Below are 20,916 nucleotides of genomic sequence, written 5' to 3'. Positions count from 1 at the left end.
AATCTCTATTTTCCCTATCACTAACTTTTTCGACTTTCCTTTCCTCCATTTCACCCTCATGCTTCCTTTCTTCTGTCTCAGTGCCATTATACAACTTCCTATTTCTCTTCCTATTTTACTTTCTCTTATTGAGTCTCTGCACTCTATATTATTCCTCTTTAGCCGATTTTCTATCATTTTATACACTCTTTCTTGCTTTATCCATGTTTCTGTGAGTCCCATTACCTCGTGCTGTCTGTCTTTCTTGTTCTATCTCTTTCTGCCCCTCTCGTCGCATTATCTCACTTTTTTATTTGTGAAACCCTCTTCTCCTTTCAAAATCATTTTTTTTCTTTTTCATCTCAACACTATTCTTTCTTTCCCGCTTTTATTCCCTTACGTCATACTTTCACTTCTTCCTCTTTTTCTCTTCTTTTCTTCGTCATCCTCCGCACTGCTTCCTTTATTCTTATGTGCTTCCACATCCAATCGTGATTTAGGTAGACTTTTACTCGCTTAACCGATTCATTTTTTTCATTGTACCCATATACTACGTATCTTGCTTGCCACATTTTTTTTCCTCTTCTTTCTTCTTGCATATCTGCCTCCCCTCTCCGTAGCTTTTTCAGCTATTTCTCTATTTCCCCTTTCCTTTCTTATTCCAACACTTCTTCTACGTCCACTATTATTATATTATTCTTCCTGCTTTCCCTTTCCATTTTTTCTGCCAACAATTCTACCTTTTATCTTGTTTTCATATTTCTTCCTCTTCCACCATTCTGTCCTCTGCTCATTCCGTTTTTTATTTTCTTCGTTTTTTTCCACCTTTTCCAATTTGCTCTTCCAGCCCTCCTCTTTTACCTCTTCTTTAGTTTTAACCGCTATTTTTTTTATTTTCTCTTGTATTTCTCTCACCTCTTCTCTCCAATTCTCTCTCTCTCTCTCTTCTTTTTATTTCCTTTTCAATTCCTCTATCATTCTTTTCCATCTTTCTTCTCTTCTTTTATTTTCCTTTATTAATCTTTCTATTACTTCTTTTATAGTTTCCTCGATTTCCTTTATGCCTTCTTCTGCCTCTCTCAGTACCTTCATTACTTCCATTAGCACTTTTCCTATATTATCCTTTTTCTTTCTTCCTGCCTCCTCTTCTCTTGTCGTTACGTCCATTTTTTTCAACATATTCGATTCCCCTCCGCTCTCTTCGCTCTCACTTCTACTTTTTTTTCTTGACTAATTATCCCCTTTACCTATCTTCTCCTCTCTTTTACCTTCTTTCACTTCATCCCTTCATCCCCCCATTTTTCCCTGTCTTTTTTCGCTCTTTTTTTACCTCTTTTTTCTTGTCTCTTTTTTTTTGTTTATTTTCTTCTCTTCCCAACTCTCTTTCTCCCCCCTCAACACAATCTCATTTCCTACTCTCACGCCATCCACTTTCTCTCACACTTTTCTTAACGCGCGCTAGACACACCTCTCTTTAATTCTCAAGTCAAAAATGTAATTGAAATATATAAATAAATTATCTTTAGTTTATAATTAATTGTATTATTTATTTATAAAACCATAACCACTTGTTACTCAAACACTGAAACGTCATAATATGAATAAATTCTATAAAATGTCGATAAAAAACTTTAAATTAACAAAAAAACAACAGCTGAATTCTAGATTATGATTTCACCTAGGATATTTTTCTTAAGGGTCCTACACTCATATTCAGGAATAAAATCCATAGATATTTACCATTTGATTAAAATTTTTTTAAACTCACCGTGCATACGGTGTATTTAAAAAGCGAATAAATAAGCATCTATCTATTTATCTATCTATCTCTTTTTCTCTTTCATCCGACTATCAACAAAAAAATCTGTTCAACCTCAGGCTGATATATTGCATGTACTTTTCGAAAGTATAAAGCGTAAGAGTAAGACATCAATTCACATTACTAAAACACAGTTGCAATTAATTACTTTTCTCTTTTGTTAAAAAAATTACATGAAATAAAATACAAAAAAAAAAAAGAAATCTTCACGAAATACCAAATCGACTACACACCATAACTCTTGTATACACAGTTATCAGTTGACAAATAAATCTATTTTATAATTAATTTGGTGTTGTGTTTTTCTTTCACGATTGAACTGATTTCTTTTGCTAAATTTGTCTCTTGGCGCGAACAGATGTCCTACTTCTATTATGCTTTTCACGACTTTTTTCTCCCTCACCATACTCTTACCTTCTGTACATACTTATTGTAGTCGTATATTATACAATATGCAAAAAATATTATAGTAATATACATATGTATATTACTTTCTTGCATATAGTCATTCGTTCATATATTGTTAGAAAGCTCATGCACTCTTTCTGCTGTCAATCATAAGAGAAAATTTATATGCATATGCATATGTCACCGTAGAGTTAAATGACAGTTAAATGCGAAAGGTAAAATAAAACGATATTGAATAAAAACATTGTACTGTGGATTAGTGAAATTTGAATGTGCGACTATTAGTGAAGAATTTATATGAAAATAATAATAATAAATAGCTCGGTACACAATTTTAATGAAATGATGAATAAATCAACTACATCACGGTAACAGATCAGCTAGTGAAAGAGTTATTTTCGTCTGTGCACTTTTGTCCAGTATAGAATGATTGTGACGAAAAAATTTACCCGTCACAATATATGAATGCGTGTATAAAATAATATATATAATATAATTAGACACGAAATAGGAAAATTGTAACAGAGAATATACGACCGTTCCCGTCTGGGTATCTCGCGGCCGTCCGCACAAATTATTTATTTGAGAAAGTAAAATACGTTCCCACGACTGAATAACGCGTTCAGCACAACCACATCAAACGCACAGATTCCAGGTCGGGATGAGGAGTGATACAGCGGTGAATAAACACAACAGCAAATTAACGCACTAATCCTTTAATTATCAACAATCGTCTACAAGACGGCGATGTCACACTTATATATTACGAGCGGCACAATAATAAATGCGAATGCGAAGGTGAGTCGGTGACTGGTCAGCCAGCCGATTCCCTTTTTAAAACTAATTATTATAACAAAAGCCTGACAAACACTTTCCGCCGTTATTTCATCAACGGGGTAGCCAGCAGATCTGCCGTGCTACCACCCATCAGCTGCCGCCCAAACACACAAGAGAGAGAAACAAAAAAAAAACACAGCACCGACCTCGACCTTCAGCCTCTCTGACCGCTATAACGCTTTGCAGTGTGACGTCACTGGTGCGCTCCTTCTCGCTGAGCATCTCGCTGGTGTTAATAGCGTCGCTATTTGTTCTCTTGCTCGTCCTCTCGTTCATTCTATCAATCTTGATGCCTTAATCTGTTGTTTCCCTCGTTGATTTCTATTGTTGTTGCTTTTACTGCCCCTTGGTTGTTCGGTACTGCAGCAGCGTCGAAAAAACCCGCGCAACTTGCTGGTTACCCACACGCACCGATGCCGGGTATCCTTCGGGACACGGCTGGGCGCAACCCAGCCTCATACTCTACTACTCGTCCGAGCACCGGGCGTGTCTCCCAAAACGAAAACATTGAAGAGGTGGTGGGGCCAACTCCGGAAAACCGTTGACTTCGATTTCCGTGGTGATACGCAACTAGAGCGTTCTCTCTCTCTTTTCTTCTTTTTCTTCCGCGCCATCTCGATCGCTCCAGCCGTCAGCTCAGCCCGTACGCAGCATCTCAAAACAAAAACCAAGCATGAGTGTGCGTGTCACACGCACACACTCTCAGCTTGGCGCGGCGCGCGGACATTTGCGAGAGCCAAACGGATGAAATCGGCCTAGCCAAGATTCTCCGTTACAAAATTATAAAACAAGTAATTAAGGTATCGTTAATTCCTTCGAAAACTGGTTTGCAATGAGTTAAACTAATATCGAAAAAAAATCAACGAAACCGAACCCAACCCAACCCAACCCTTAGATTCCTTCCAATGCTACGCCAGTAAAGCTAGGAATTTTTTTATTCAATTTAATATATACACAGAAGAAATTGTAAAAATAATGTTACAAAAAATAAAAAAAATTTGTATTAATGTTATATTATGAGAATATAATATAATGAGAAAACGAAAATAAATTTATCATTTAAGTAATACATGTTTTACAAATTTAAGTGCTTTATAAATACGTTTAACACAATTGAATATTTCAGCATTACTTATCTCACTATGGCTATTTACCTTTGTCAAGTCCAGCGACTGGAGGCATTATATCTGAGAAGGCGCTACATCGTGCACTTGCTGAATTTCAGTCGTTTGCCGGTATTAATGTTACAGGTAAGCTAATATTATTAATATATTCATTCATATTTATTTTGTATTTCTAATGTATTTGATTTTCAAGGGTTAATTTCTTTTCAACTTATATATCAACGAATTGCTGCAATTACACTATACTTTTGTATTTATCTCTATTTTATCAGTTCTAATTTACCTAAAATGAATTTTCTTTATTATTTGCAATAAATATAAGTGAAGTCGCTAGAAGAAAATTGCATCAATTTTTCTAAATATAATTTGTTTAGTTTTTCAAAACTTTCCTGTTAAGCTTTATTTATGATCGCTTTCTTTAGTTTTAAATTTTATTCAAAATTAAAAAATTACGAAGTCTGTCCGGAAAGTATCGGGCCTACCTTTATATTTTCGTGCTAGCGTTATTCTTTATCATCTGGTGGGTGGCATCCTTCAAAGTAATCCCCACTTGATGGAATAACATGGTTATCGATGTTTCCACTTTTCAAACCAGTCCTGAAACTCACTTTTAGGGATAGCCTTAAGTACACTCGTCGCATTTTTTTATTATTTTATTTATTATTTATTTACCATTATTTTTTTATTATTTTATTATTTTATTATTTTCATAGTGAGATAAGTAATTTTCAACCGTTGTTTTATCATCGAATCGGTGTCCTTTTAGTGTTTTTTTTTTAGTTTTGGAAACAGCCAAAAGTCACAAGGGGCTATGTCGGGACTATATGGAGGTTGTCGAAGCAATACGATATTGTGTTTGCTCAAAAACTACTGCACAAGATTGGATGAATGCGCTGGCGCATTATCGTGAGGGAGAAGCCAGTCACTACTTTTCCAAAAGTGCGGCCGTTTTCTCCTTACTGCATCACGCAAACGTTTCAAAATTTGAACATAGTATTCTTTATTGATTGTCTGACCTGTTGGTGCATATTCGTGATGTACAACACCTTCACAATCGAAAAAAACAATCAACATTGACTTAACATTGCTCCGACTTTAACCTGCCTTTTTTTGGTCTTAGCGATTCAGAATGCTTCCACTGTGAAGATTGTTGTTTTGTTTCAGGATCATAACCATAAACCCATGATTCATCACCTGTAATAACTTTTCTAAGCACATTATCATCATTATTGACCATTTCCAGATTGTCCAGAGCGATTTCTAAGTGAATGTTCTTCTGCTCTGCTGTAAGAAATTTTGGAATGAATTTCGCACACACGCGTTTCATTCCTAAATTTTCGGTTAAAATTTCTGAAATGATAGTTTTTGGTATCTCAAGGTCTTCTTCTAGTTCTCGGACAGTCATACGACGATCTTGTTCGATTGCAAGTCGCACCCGCTCAATATTATATGCGGTTTTCGTTGTCGAAGATCGGCCGGAACGAGAATCACTATCCACAGAAGTGCGACCATCCTTGAACCGTTTATACCACTCTTTTATTCGTGTTTTGCTCATACACTCGCTCCCGAAGGCCTTTTGCACCATTTCAATAGTTTCCGAACTCGTTTCTCCGAGTTAAAATCAAAATTCGACGAACGCGAAAAAGGCACTGTAAACAAAGACACGCTACGCATGAACTATACGTCCGGCAGGTGTCGGTAAGTAACCAATAGATTCGTGAGGCTTTACTGTTGACGTTTCTGTCCGGTAGAGGTATCTCGAACACTATGGCGCGAAGATATAAACGTAGGCCCGATACTTTCTGGACAGACCTCGTACTTGTGAGTAATGACGTAGCTTTGTTGTTATTAGAATTGTAGTCATCAGAATACTACAAAAACTCCGTACTCGGCTTTTCTCATGATTCAGTTGTTTTCTAAACAGGTTATGTATGTAGCTTTACTACAACATTCAGTGGCAACAATATCTTACCATCGAAAGTCAATTCAAGTTGTTACTTTAAAAGTTACATTCAAAACTCATTACTGCAAATAATTGTAATAGAATAAATGAGATAGTTGAGTTTTATTATTAATAAAAGTGTTTATTGAAGAAAGACTTTTATTTTCCTACTGTCAAAAACTTTTACAGTCAAATGAAATGATTTTTGGCAGTATCTACTAGGTATTAGCAGAGGTCGTCACATGGCAACTTTTTCAAGTCTTTTCTACGAGTTTTTTTGGGTCACTCCTACCCATCTTTAGCAGATACTCAGCATCGGTACGTGTTTGTTACCGGCAAGGCTTCATGGCGCGCGTAAGTGACCATTGCTGCCAGCAGTGCTGTTGAGCAACGGCTACAGCAGCAGTGAGAGCGGCAATAATATCCAAAACAGCAACAACAACAGCAACACTACAGGGAGCGTAGACGAAGGATAGCGAGGCAATCCCTCCTGAAAATAAAGCATTAGATCTTGGATAAGTATTTACGTACGAAATAGAATAAGAAATATCATGAGAACTTATGTAAGTTCTTATTCAAGACCTATCGGTGGGTTTTCTACGTGTGAACTTATATAAGAAATTGCATAAGAACTTGACTACTATTTAATTAAAAAAATGATTGTGATTATTATTTGGCCATAATTAACCTTTTTATTTATTATTCTAATGTTATAAACATGAGTCAATAATAAAGAATAATAGCTATACAACAATAATAGCTATTAATCATATTAATAATGCCAACGACTTCTCTCTCATTTTCTCTCACTTTCTGTTTCTATCGCATGTTCCCAGCGATAGCTTACTGCGAGTATCGTGACAGACCTGCCAGCTACACTGTCGGCTATAATCGTCGATCGTGATACGGTAGGTATCTTGATCAAATATAAGGGTTGTAAAGGAAATCAGTAAGCAGATCTGTCACCTATCCGTCCTCGTAATCCCGTTTTCCTTATGACGTGTGCAAGAGCAGGCATTTTATTCATCGAATATATATATAAATTTTGTTTTTATCGAGTAAAGGTCTCAAGTTTAAATCGTTAGTTATTGCCTAAGTTTCTCCTCATCCTGAATTCTGACCCGTACGATTGACACGTTTGCTCGGCGCGTTATTCAGTCGTGGAGTGTACGCGCCTCCTGAATCTCCCTTTTAAATAATTTGTATGGACGGTCACGAGCTATCCGAATGGGAATGGTTGACATCTGCGTTATATGGCATTCTTTGTGGGAAATTTCGCAACGCGCTTATGATTTGGTTGAAATAAATGAGGAATGACGGTTGCTCGGGCCGCAATCGAGTCGGCGGGTTGTGACAGCGAATGATCGCGATTCAAGCGTACGTTCGCGGAGGCTCAGTGAGTTCCAGCAATTACTCTGAGTACAGAGGCTGACCTTAGCACACGCGATTTGGGTAAATCGATGCGCTGTAACTGGGGTGCTGGTAAACAAGATCAAACAGATACTGCTGAAGTCAAAGGGCTATACTCCACGTAATTAGGTTTGTTGTCGGATATTTTTATTTTCTTTGATATTTTGGTTGTGACTGCCGATCGTAGAAGGATCCATACGGAAAAAGACGGTCTACACTGTGCGTGACATCGAGTATTACGGAGATAAGCTGAAAAAGCATCGTGAGTATAAGATGAGGTGACACCCCTCTTCTGCTAAGAACAATTTGCCATTCGAGAATGCCGCCTACGGTGGTAAGAGCAAGAAGAGCCACGTGGCAGCCAAAGCCATGGCTGTTTATGTAGACGTATCTACTTCGGAAAAGTCGAAGGCGAAGACAAAGAAGGGAAAGGGAAAAATTTCTGATATCGTCACAATCGGACATTTATTAGGCATCGTCTCGGGAATGTAATGGTGCATAGCCGACAGTTCCATCATGTAGCCCAGACTAAAAGAACACTCCAACTCTAGGATCCAAGGGAAACACAGAATATTAGGCGAGAAGCTATGGCAGCCACATCCTTGCAGATACCGGTGCTAATTGATAAACACCAGCAAAGAACGGGCAAATTCGGGCTGCCGTTCATAAGAGGTGCTATGGTTGTAATAGAAAGGGCCATAAAATCTCGGAGTGCTCCAACATTAACCGGCGTCAAAGCAATCAAGCACAGGGAAACCCAGTCTACTTTCTATGTCACAAAGTGGGTCATTATATCCTAGGTTGTGGGTAGGTTGAATGAATTGTAGCAGGTGTGCTACGCTCCGAATTGCACTTTCAGTATGTGCTTGAACTGCGAGTCAATCCGCAGGTGGGCGAAATATTGATCAGCAGAGAACGGATGCTCTCTAATATAGCTCGCGGTGGGTTGTCGACTTCGAAAACGATGAGTTCAACTTAAGAGTGAGAGTCTAGGAAACATGAGGGATGGAGACGGATAAGAAGTATTGGCAGAAGCTCACTAGGCGACTCGAGAGCCATTGGCAGGTGAGTACGACGAGGAGTGCCTGGAAGTGCGTGATGGACAGGAGTACCATAGGCACCAGTCATGTGTGGCAGCTCCCGCAAGTGAGTCCTTGCATTGAATTACCCATTGAGTGAGTTTATGCATTGGATTGCCCTATTGAGAGAGTCTTTGCATTGGATTGCTCTATCGAATGAGGCATTGGGCAGGTCCAAGGAGCTTACGAATGGGACGATAGGATTCTCTGGGTTATTGTTAGAGATGACCTCATATGTTGGAAATATAACATGGGAGTTGAAGGCTTCGTCGGTTCCATTGGGGCAAAGATCGTGGAGGACACGAATAGTTGTTTGGCCAACTCTGGTAGTGAAAATCCTATTGTGAACATGTAACAGGAAAACGTTCACGGCTCATATTATTCATCAGCGGCAAACCGTACAGTGCGCTATTCGACACGAGTCCATAGGTATTGGTAGTAGGCTGCCGAATCATAGACTTCCGAGTTCAGGTTAAGAGGATCCCTGGTGTGGTGAATGGTTTCTCCGGGACACCAGTTAGCATTCTGAAGAAGCTGCGGTTGGTGATTAAGATCGCCACGGTAGTCCAGTCAATCAAGGCATATGCTTGCGAACAGAAATTGCAGTACATGTTCTCGGACAGGGCTTTATCCGGATGTTCAGCTTCCGGATGGACGTCGCGGAAAACGCATGGAGTGTTAAAGGTCAAGAAATAAGGTATAATTTTGCGTGCAGAGTCAAAGATCGCATGTACTTTTTTGACCGGTAAAGGGAACTTAATCTCACTGCAGCAGTGGAAAGACTTTCGTTACTCCAGGAGCCCCAGGGACTCCTGATCGAGGTACTTGTGCGACGAGTGGTGTCGAAAGAGTCACCTACACAAACTGACTTGATGAAGCACATCATTGACGTGCAGGATGCGAGAAGGATCAAGATGCTTAGGCGTAGATACTCCTTGGATGTTACAGAATTCATCCATCACGAGTTTCAGGATTAAAACAAGAAAGGATTGATGCCTCCATCTTAGAACGAGTAGTGTAGTACACCGGTGGTCGTCAAGGAGAACGATGGGAGTTATCATGTGTGCATCAACGTGCGACCGGTGAACAAGACCATTAGTATTGATGCTTATCCAATGCCGATCGTGGATGTGGTACTCGATAGGTTCTGAAAAGCTCATTACCTTTCCAAGATCGATCTCAAGAGTGCCGATTTTCAGGTGTCCTTGCAAGTAAATTGCAAGAAGTATACGACGTTCGAAACGTTCGGATATGGTTTTTGGAAATGTAAAGACGATCTTTGGCCTTGTTAATGCTCCTGAAACCTTTATGTGCTTGATGGACGCGCTGTTTAGACCATATTTTGAGCCATTCGAGATGTCTAAGGATCTTGGACGTTTGGATCTTGAGGACGTTTGGTGTGGCTTTAGAAGGCGCTGAAGCGCATGGTCCAAGCAGAGCTGGAGATCAATGTTGAGAAGAGCGAGTTTGGTTGTTTCAGCGTTACGTTCCTGGAATATCTTCTCGATGAAAACGGGCTACAACTAGATCTCAACCGCATGTAGTCCGTTTTAGATTTTTCAACTCTGTGAAACATCAAACAGTCACGTCGCTTTCTGGGGCTATGTGATTGATAAATCAAGCATAAGTCACATTTAGAGCTATCCCTAACAAAGCTGCTACACAAGAACGAAGCATCATATTGGGATTTCGATCAATAATAGGCACTCGAGTCGCTGAAGCGAGCCCTAACGGAAGCTCCAGTGCTGGGATGCCTAGATTTCACCAGAGTTTTCTATGTGCACTGTGATACATCGTTCTAAGCACTTGAAGATTGCTTACTATAAGAACGCAGAGGGGTACGATTATCCGGTGTGAATATGCAAGACGTACCTTTAATGAGCCCGAGAGAAATTACACCGTGGTGGACTTGAATATCTAGGACTGCTATTTGGCATTCAGAGGTTCAGGCCGTATATCAAAAGTGCTCACTTCATCGTATCAGGGATGTGTTATCTCGTGGAATCGGAAACCAGTAGAAAGTTACAGCATTCCAATTGAGTTGATACCGCTGAAGAATCGGAACTGGAAGGTCGAAGATGGGATACTTTATAATTACGGTACCGATGAAGCCTCTTTCTTTCGGCAGACTATGTAGACAAGGATTTTCCGCCGCCCTCGAGAATAAAGAAGGTTGGATACTTCCCTGATTTCTCCTATGACGTAGGGTTTCGCTACTCAACGACAGTCTTCTTCTGCAGTTAATATCTGATGCGGAAATGGAGCCTATGGACCGATGTGAAGTGGACTAAGAGAGATTGGGTAGGTCCAGAGCTTGGGGGCGGATCCGGTTTCTTTCGAGAAGAAAAACCTAGGACAGTCCGAGCTGTCTTCGTGGGATGCGACTATTTGCAAGGTGCCTGCGACGGACGAGGCTGCAGAAGTACTTGTTTCAAGCTTTGGTTCTAGAGACTTTATAGGAGAATATAGCTGGTGGATTTGGTCGGATCTAGTCGATCGGGTATCAGGATTTACTAAGGAAAAATGTGTCATGAGCTAGGAATGGGTGAACGTAACAAAGGTTTTGTAGACTAGTGTGCCTAGAGACAGTAAGCGCTTGCTACTCAGCGAGAGACAGTTCAATGATGAAGTATAAGTACAAGTTCGAGCAGTATAAGTGTATTTTTTTTGGGTTTGAAAATCGGGCCGAGCTCTGTGAATTACATCGCTGATCACGATTCCACGCGTGTTCAAGAAGCAAATCGCCACAGCTTGAATACTTCCAAAGAGTCTAGAACAGCGAGAAAAAAGGCTAGATTGGAAGAAAATCAAGGTTTCGATCAATCAGAAGGTACTTCATACGGTGCAGGCAATTCAGATTAAATTTTTGTAAGATATTTTTTATATTTTTTGTTTAAAAAAACTTTAAAGACGCGTTTTTCTCAAAACAACGTTTTTTCGGACCTGCAACACGATTTCTCCGGAACCAGTGGACCGATCCTTTTGAAATTTAGACCACATATTCTATACATAATTATCCACAAAGTGGACCACTTACAAGTTATAATTTTCATTTTTACTATTTTTTTTTCCAAAAAATGCCAAAAAAAAAGCCCTTTTTTCAACTTTTCACATTTTATTAAGTAAAATCCACAAAATTAGCCCAAACTTAATAATTATGGTCCATTCTGTAGCTATTATCATACCAAATCTAAAACACTTTGACTTTTTTGTTTCAGATAAGCCGTTGCTGAGAAATCATGTTGCGACTAAACTGTCTTGAAATTACCGCTCAATATTCAACTACGTATTTCGTACAATAAACTTGAACAAAATGAATAAAAAAAAATTTTTTTTTGGAATTTAAGATCTCATTTATTATACCTATGTATTTTTATATCCATATCTTTCATAATCTACTCAAAAAAAAATTCCAAAAAATAGCAATTTTTTTACCCCGCCGACTAGGCAACACCCTTAACTATGCAATGCATTCTGCTGCTAACTAAAAATGACTATAATTCATCAACCGCTTGTCGTATATCTATAGGTGGGAGCTTAAGAGATTTGCATCACGATGAAAAATATTTATAAGTGATTGATTTTACGATTTTTCTGAGCTCTTATTGCTTGAGGGGCTTACAAACAACTAATTTTCGTATTTTTCAATGAAAATTTAGCATTTGAACCGTTATAAACTGCTCGCAAGCAGATAAAATTGTATGTATGTGATCTCGTTTAAAAGCGACCGGTATTGTTTTTAAAATAAAGCATTCAATGTCTTATTATCTCTAATATAAACTGAGACGTTTGTTCAAATAAAAAAAAATCATATATGAGTAATTCCTCAGATTTTTGAAGATTCGAGCGTCGTAAAAATTAAAAAAAAAATTAATGGCACATCTACGAAACATGATTTTTCATATTATAGGCTGTATAAGTACCCTAAAAAATTCAGTGTACATGATTTTTTTTACATGTTATTTTTTCTACTATACAAAATTAATTTACAAGTATGATTAACGAAAAAACTTTATTTATTAAATCAATTATTTTTTTTAAAATATAACAAAATATTTTATATATAAATATATTACAATCACAAACAAATGATCACAATTTTGGTCCAAATTTGAGTATACGCTAATTTTTTGTCGCAATAACTTTATTCTTCCTAGCCTTTTTCAATTTACTATTTGTTTTCGCACCTTTTTTTAATGTATTAACTTTTTTGGTTTGAACAACTTTTTTCGTTTTGCTTTTTGTTTTTTTGTTTGGTTTGTTTTTTTTGTTTGGTTTGTTTTTTGCAACAATAACTTTTTCTGTACGACTTGTTTGTTTTTTAACGCATAAATTCCATCCGTTTTCAATTAATAAATAATGCTTACATGGTGGATTTTTAATGCAGTGTAAACATGACAGATAATTGAGAAATAATTTTTCTGGCTCCTTTTTAGTCCACATAAGTTGGAAAATTTGAGTTGATTTAGGTGCTGTTTTGATATTCGGATTTACTAATTTATCAATTTTTTCCACGCCAGATAAATAAACAGGGAAAATTTCAATTTTACCATCAGGTACACGTTTGACTGCATCTATCATGTCATTAACTGATAACACAGGCCTGCAAGGTTTTGTTCTTTTGCAATTGAGGGTCATTTCCGAAGTAATTTTTGGCGTAGAATTCGAATCCGTCATCAGAATTTCTCCATCACGTCAGGTTTTTGAGTAATCGTCCCCTAAAGGTCGAAAAAACACGTTTTTTGGCCATATTCAAGGCTTGATTACATCGTGAGTTTATATTCTTTTCAAAAACGGTTGACGGCATCTTAAAGAAGCACTCTTACCCTTCAAAACCCATTTTTCAAATTTAAGATATCATTTTTTTTCATCAAGATATCATCAATGGAAATTTGCCATTTTTAAGGTTTCACCATGAGCTTAAAAGTTCGGCCAATTGTCCTGGAAGAATACGATATATTTCTTAGTATTTTTTGGATAATGATTCTAGAATCTAAGCTCATTAATTTAATTTAAGCTCATGGTGAAACCTCAAAAATGGCAAATTTCCATTGATGATATCTTGATGAAAAAAAATGATATCTTAAATTTGAAAAATGGGTTTTGAAAGGTAAGAGTGCTTCTTTAAGATGCCGTCAACCGTTTTTGAAAAGAATATAAACTCACGATGTAATCAAGCCTTGAATATGGCCAAAAAACGTGTTTTTTCGACCTTTAGGGGACGATTACTCAAAAACCTGACGTGATGAAGCAATTCTGACGACGAATTCTTATTCTACGCCAAAAATTACTTCGGAAATGACCGTAAGTTGTAAAAGAACAGTGACGACTCTCTATTTTGCAGGCCTGTGTAATATATCAGTACCTGATAGCACGGCTTGGTCACAGATTCTTTTTACTGTACCTCCTGTTGCATCAGCCGAACTTTTGCCGTGTCCAGAAGTTGAAAAATTCCACGTCGCATGATGAAGGCCTAGTTTTTTACAATGGTATTGGAATAACTGAAAATTAGTCTTATTTTTGTATTGAGTCGATGGGCCATCGCTCTGAAAATGAATAGTATTTACTGATGGCAAAATCCTTTTTATTAATTCTAAAACTGGCTGTAAGTGAGCCCAAATTGCCGCTGCATCATGCCGCAAACATTCTGAGGTAGTACAAAAAGATTTACATTTTAGTTTACCATCCGCAAGATCTATATAATAGAAAACCCCAGTGTGTAGAGAAATTTGTTTTCTAGACGCCCCGAAATGGACTGCTTGAATTTCCTTACAGTATTTGCTGTTGTAGTTTTCAGAAAACTCAATAATAATTTTGACTTCATTCCGTTTTAATCGCAAAGTGTTTTTTTCATGGAATGAAAATTGATGGTTAGTGTCATAGACATGTTCAAAAAATGATGAAGTTTGAGAATTTACTTCATTAATCAATTCAGACACCGTACACATTATTTTCTTTTTCAACGTCACAGTTACATTGAAAATTTTATTTTTCGCGCCAACTCTTGTTTCTTTCTCAGATACCCATTTATAATAGAACGTATCAACATCATCCTTACAATTACTAACTTTTTTATCTTTACATTTACTACATGCTCGATACATACAATCTTTATTTTTCACGTCACAAACAAGAGTCTTAATAAACTTCTGGACATTCTTATACGGCAATAGTTTCAAATAAGCTAATTTGTTTACCAGAAATTCAAAGTTTGCATGAGGTTTGCACAAACAAGTATCTCGAGATGAAAATTTTTTTTTCAAAATCCAAAATGGTCTGTATTTATAAAATAGCGATTTGGATATTTTGAAAGTTTCTTCACTTTTGTATTTTCTGTATAAATTAAACCATGAATCAGCTACATATCTTTTTCTCATAGTCACACCCTTTTTCGTTATTGTTTCTCCTATACCTGCAGCTACAGAAGAATTGTCATCTTTTTCTAAATAATTACAAACATCACTTTCGACTTTTTTCCTAAACGCTTCTTGCTTCTTTCTTTGCCTAGCAGCCATGATTTCATCTACGTCGATCAGTTTTCTTTGATGATACTCACTAGCGATTGATTTCATATTTCCCATTAATTTATATTTTTTAACTATTTTTCCGGATACTAATCGAGCTAACGTGGATTTTTCTGATTGCGTTTTTGTTAACTTTTTATTGTTTTTTAACTGAGTTTCTAAGACTTCGCAATGTATTAACTGTTTCCTAACCGCTTCTGAACCTTTCATTTCAATTTTCTCAACGCGATCAATTATATCATCTTTTTTCAGTGTTCTGTGTTTAGCTAACAGTATATAATATTTTGATTTGTATCGATTGGTTTGTTTACTTGTATGTTTACGCTGAGCAATTATCTTACGCTCTAATTTGGCATTTTGTCTGCGCAGTCGCGTTTCTCTCCTACGCGAAAACAAGAGAGCTCGTCTCAAACGAGTGACTGTCTTTGATTCTTTTTTTTCTGTCGAACTTCCTTTGTACAAGGCACATCAATACTATCTTCGTTGAGTAAACATTCATCTCGGCCGTCATTGAAACACTTATTAGTTTTACTTTTTTTAACAGGAACAATTTCATCGCACATAAAGTCACTTTCAACAGAAATAGACGAGTCATTCACACATGTTTGAAAATTAGAATTTACTTCTATGGTATTATCATCACTTGAATGTTTTCGCTTACGACGAACAACACTTTCACTAATTTTGCACTTTGCGTTCAATTTCGCAGGCCTTGTTGTGATTTGACTACAATTGTTTTCGACAATTACTTCCACTTTATCACAGGCAGTTTTTTGTTGACATTTAAGATCATTTATACTGGTGACTGAACTTACTAATTTTGTTTGATTAAAGATATGCAAACGTTGCTTTTCTTTTATTTTTTTTTCCTCTGCATTTTTTCTTTTCACAGCAATTGCTTCTCTTTTCAATCGTAATTTCTTTTCTTGAGCAGTTTCTTGCTCACTTTCAGTCTGATTTTGAGTCACTGTCATAACGGTATGCTATAATATAATATGAATCAATGAAACGTAAAATCTCGCTTTAGAATAGGCAAAAAATATTAACTTACTCATTTAGAAAATTACGGGTGTTATTCGTACAAAATACCGACAGTAACTGAAGACATAGATTCAAAATATGAGATTGATTTGCTGTGTTTACATTATACACGACCGGTATAATACGCAGCAACATAACTAGTTCATACGAACTTCTGTTATCAATTGCGTCAGATAAATATCAAAAATAATGGTTATTAGTTGTATACTATATATAAAGTTTCATTATCCACTGTGTACGCAATCAATTTCCATAGTTTTAAAAAATTGAGAAAATATAAATTTTTACTAAATTTATTGAATATCACTTTCTCAGAAGAAAAAAATATTTCTGACATAGCAATGCTATTTTTAATTAATATATACTAAAAGCTAACGTTCACAGTTATAATAAAATATTTATGTATATTTTTTTAGATGTGCCCTTTGTTTATGTGTTTTTTTGAAACCGTGTACGTTTGATCATATAGACTTTTCCATGATATATATATGTTATTTATTGAGGCACAGTATTTGGCAAATAAAATTTGCTATTGTTACTGCAGAAGCAACTTTTTCCATATTTTTAAAATTAATTACCATAAATGTTACTTTCATAAAATAGCTAAATAAAAAAAAATAAATTTATTAATAAACGTTAGTACCTGGAAAATTTCGGTCATATCTTTTTTTTAAAAATAGGCACATCGATCTAACCAATATAATATGAAAGTACAATCACTAAATAAGTTTCTATATGATTTTCAGGATATCAGAAACAAAGTTATTTTTTTTATTGCCTTAAGAATTACAATAATTCGAAAGAGTACCCTCAAAAATTGCAAAATTTTGTCCATATTTTCGTGGATTATGGCTTTTTATCATTGGTAACATGTACAAAACTTACAAACCTATGTTTGTGACCATATTTCAATGAAAATACATCATTACTCAAGACTAAAAATACTCAGGTTATAGCTCAAATCACTAGTACCAGCAATCTTAAAAAATGTGGGGAATTACTCATATATTATATTTTTGCGCAAATTAACATTTTTTAGAAAATATAAATAGTAAATGTTTCTTCTTAAATTTAATATAGGTCTGTGAAATTAAAAATACAATAGATTTGTTAAATTCTAAATTATAAACATTGAAACAATTAAATTAAAAAAAAAATAAAACTGACAGATTTTAAGGTTAGATCCCCAGAAAAATCGATTCTCTGTATTAAAAAAAATGAAAATAAACCAAGTTTTCGTGGAAAAATCAAAATGTTTGTAGGTCCCCCTTCCCAGCGCTTGGACGGTAGACGCTATAATCTAGAGGTAGCGCCTTTAGCGGGCCAATTTGGTCTCACGTGGTTAATCTAGTCAGTCTGTGCTGTTCTAAAATCAATTTTCGAAAAAATGATTGATTATGATAAAAAATTGTAATAAAATACACGTACTTCAATCGGCGGATAAAAAAAACTATTTTTAATATAGTATCTGGCGATCAGCGGCAGATGTTAAAGTACAGCTATTGATTAGTAAATGCTGTTGATGAAGATTTTAGAGCGAATTTTATGGATAGATGAGTCTTTTTTTAGACGAGTGGGATAGTGAGCTCATGAAAATCCATTTGCGATGAGACAAGGTAAATAACAATATTGTATTTATGCTCGTATACTCGAAGTACCATATTATATTGTACTTCGAGCTAAATACAATATTAGATCACTAGATATACTTCGAGCTTATATTTAGCTCGAAACTGCGAAAAAAATTGTTTACGCATTTGTCTTATCGTTAAAAAATCTTTCATAGTATTCTAATATTTTTATCAAAATTTAAACCGTTCGCGACATCGGTATGCCGTAAACGTATGGGCTGGCATCATTCATAACCAAATTGTACGGCTATTTCGTTTACCAGGATATCTTAATGCCGATATGTAGTTTAATTTTCTAACTTTCTGCAAAATGATTTGTCAGGATATTTAGATGATGTTTTACCCCTAGAAGAGCAACAAAACAGCATTTTTCATAAAAAGTATGCTTATTCCGATATTTTGACAGTCATATCTTAAGTGGATTGATTGCGACGGTACCATTGAATGGTCAGCACGTTTTCTAGATCATGATACTTTTGATTTGATGTCTGGGAAACGATTAAAGAAGACATTTACCATAATACTCGTAGTGTATCGTCCACTGCTAACAATTATTGGGAATGTATTAGAGAATGGGCACTAAACCTACCACCCGAAGAAATACATTCGGGGACACTTCAAGTGCTGCGGAGAGCATGATTTTCTATAATAATAGAAGGAGGGGGGGTATTTTTATGAGTGCTTAAAAATGGATTATAAGAAAGACAGGCGCCGCAGAGAATACGCCAGTGGATGAAAAGAACAGCGACGACGATGACCATGATAATAACCAAAAGTCAGACAATGCAATTGATCTGGACTTGGATATGGCCAAAAGTTTTGGAAAAGTCGTAAAAACTAATTCAATAACGGAATATCATAAAAAGTCATTTGTTCCATGCCTTTTCTACGATTTTTTATCATATCATCTTCCGTTATTAGGTAATTATATGACGTGGTAGATAGGTTATTGAGTTATTAGGTAAAAAACATGTATAATTGAACATAGCCTAATTACATAACAAACCAATAACGAATAGTTACAGAATATTATTTACAACCTTTTTTTTACATGAATAATTGACTTTTGTAGTGCTTCAAAAATCAAGGATACACGCGAAGATTGAACAATATTGTTTTTTGTTGTTTCGTATTTTTTTTTATTCAAATTTATATATTTTTATATATTTTTTATTCAAATTTACAATTTTAACAACAAAAAAAAGCTAAAAGAAAAAAATAAATAAAACAAATACAACATGAAATAAACTATTTCTCATTCCTACGCGCATTGTCAAAAACTTCGGTCAGCGCCAATCTTTATTTTTCTGTCACTGATCTTCTTGATTTATTGACGATGTTGAGTAAAAACTCTGAAAAAGGAAATAATGAACGTTTGTCTCTGTTAAATTCATTATTTTTATAATACTTACCTAGTACAATGTTGTAAATTTATTCGGGAGTGGTCGCCGAACCGGTTTTCCATGTCGGCGTCATGCGTCGGAGCTCTTTATATTCAGAAGATGGATCACCTTCGTTAAAATATTCTGGTTGCTCTTTCTGTATTTCATTGTTATGTTATGAAAAATCTCAATTTTTACAACATAAACCGCGGAACCTTGGCAAAGTTATACCTATAAAAAAAGTTCATTTGACTATTGCATCAATTAGTTGACATGTATATAGATAAATATAACGATATTTAATCAATCAATTTTTATTAAATAATAAGTGACGTTTTTTCTTTATTGATTAATACATCACTGAACCGCTTAAGGTTATAACAATTGTTATAACTTGAAAAAAGATGGCGCTGTATGTCTCAATACAGTGGATGCGTCGCTTAATGGTTAATAAATTTGATTATAATGTCTTTAGATTTATTCATACTCATATGTTCAATTGTATGAGTGTGCGGGCGTACATGGTTGTGCGTGTGTACAAGCTTGCAAGTGTGGGTGAGTGCATGTGACAATGTGTAAGTATGCAAGCATGAATGGCTATGCGAGCTTGCAAGCAAATGCACGCGTGTGTGTATAAGCGCGCTAGCCTTCGGGTTCAATTATCAGCGGATAATCGGCGTCCGCGTTTCTATGTCGCGATGCAGACTTTTTACCTGCTGCGGTTCGCGACCGAAATTTAAAAACGCTGGGGAGACCTTCGATTCGCCTGAACCGTTGTATTCAGCGCCTGCCTAAATTCATGCAAATATTTATCCTAATTTTTGTGATCCTGATCTACGAAAATTGCCACCATCAGCTTCAGGGTCTTGATCGCTCGCTCGGCGAAATTTGCCTGCTGATGGTACGGTGGGCAGAGTATCTGCTCGATCTTATACTCGTTTATCGTCGCTTGGAACTCATTCCTACAGAAATTTTTACTATTGTCCGTCACAATATACCCCGGTATCTCCCACCAATATAAGATAAGCTCTTCAAGAGCCTGCGCGAGCGCTTTCCCCATAGCCGACGCAAGAGGCTTAAATTCCACGTATTTGGTAAACAAATCCTGAAACACGACCAAATACTTGAATTGATTCTTACTTCTCGGAAGCTCAATCACATCTGCCGCTACTATCAGCCATGGACGCTCGACTACCCGCTTGCTCATAAGGCCCATCGGTAATTGCTGTTCGATTTTATACCGTTGGCACTTTTTGCACCATCGCACGAATTCCGTAATATCATAATACATCCCAGGCCATGAATACTCCCGCGTGACCCTATCATAGGTTTTATCTCTTCCGAAGTGTCCCGCCGACGCACATTGGAGCTATAGAGGCGGGTTCGTTCAAAACCACCTAGATGAAACAATGTTTAATGGAATTAAAAATTTCTTGAACGAGATTATTGGTAATTCAATTCGTCAGAGATCTACGAAGCGTTATTTTTGTAAATCATAAACCTTAAGCCCTGAAACCATGAATTCTAAACCCCAAATCCATAACCCCTTAGCTATATAGTCGAACATATACGAGGTGTGATCAAAAAGTAAGGTGAATTTTTATTTTTCTCAAAAAATATTTATTTATTCATCAATTTTTATTTTATCTCCTTCAAAGTAATCCCCCTCGGATATAATGCACTTGTGCCAACGCTTTTTCCAATCCTCAAAGCATTTCAAAAAATCATTTTTTGTGATCT

The 20,916-nt window shown here is 36.2% G+C and overlaps 1 protein-coding gene across 3 annotated transcripts in view; it reads left to right on the top strand.

The window, feature by feature from the left end:
• The window catches only part of LOC131663375 (matrix metalloproteinase-14), an 860,133-nt gene that overhangs the window by 254,260 nt on the left and 584,957 nt on the right, over positions 1-20,916 (top strand). For all 3 annotated transcript variants that reach the window (XM_058933752.1, XM_058933771.1, XM_058933761.1), the window contains one exon: positions 4,170-4,293. In XM_058933752.1, coding sequence (XP_058789735.1) covers positions 4,170-4,293 — 124 coding nt within the window. The remainder of the gene's footprint in view (positions 1-4,169; positions 4,294-20,916) is intronic.

Source organism: Phymastichus coffea, unplaced genomic scaffold, assembly GCF_024137745.1.
Source record: "Phymastichus coffea isolate CEN01 unplaced genomic scaffold, Cenicafe_Pcof_1.1 PCOF00002, whole genome shotgun sequence".
In the NCBI taxonomy this organism is placed as follows: domain Eukaryota; kingdom Metazoa; phylum Arthropoda; class Insecta; order Hymenoptera; family Eulophidae; genus Phymastichus; species Phymastichus coffea.
This window is presented reverse-complemented; position numbering and strand designations above follow the sequence as displayed.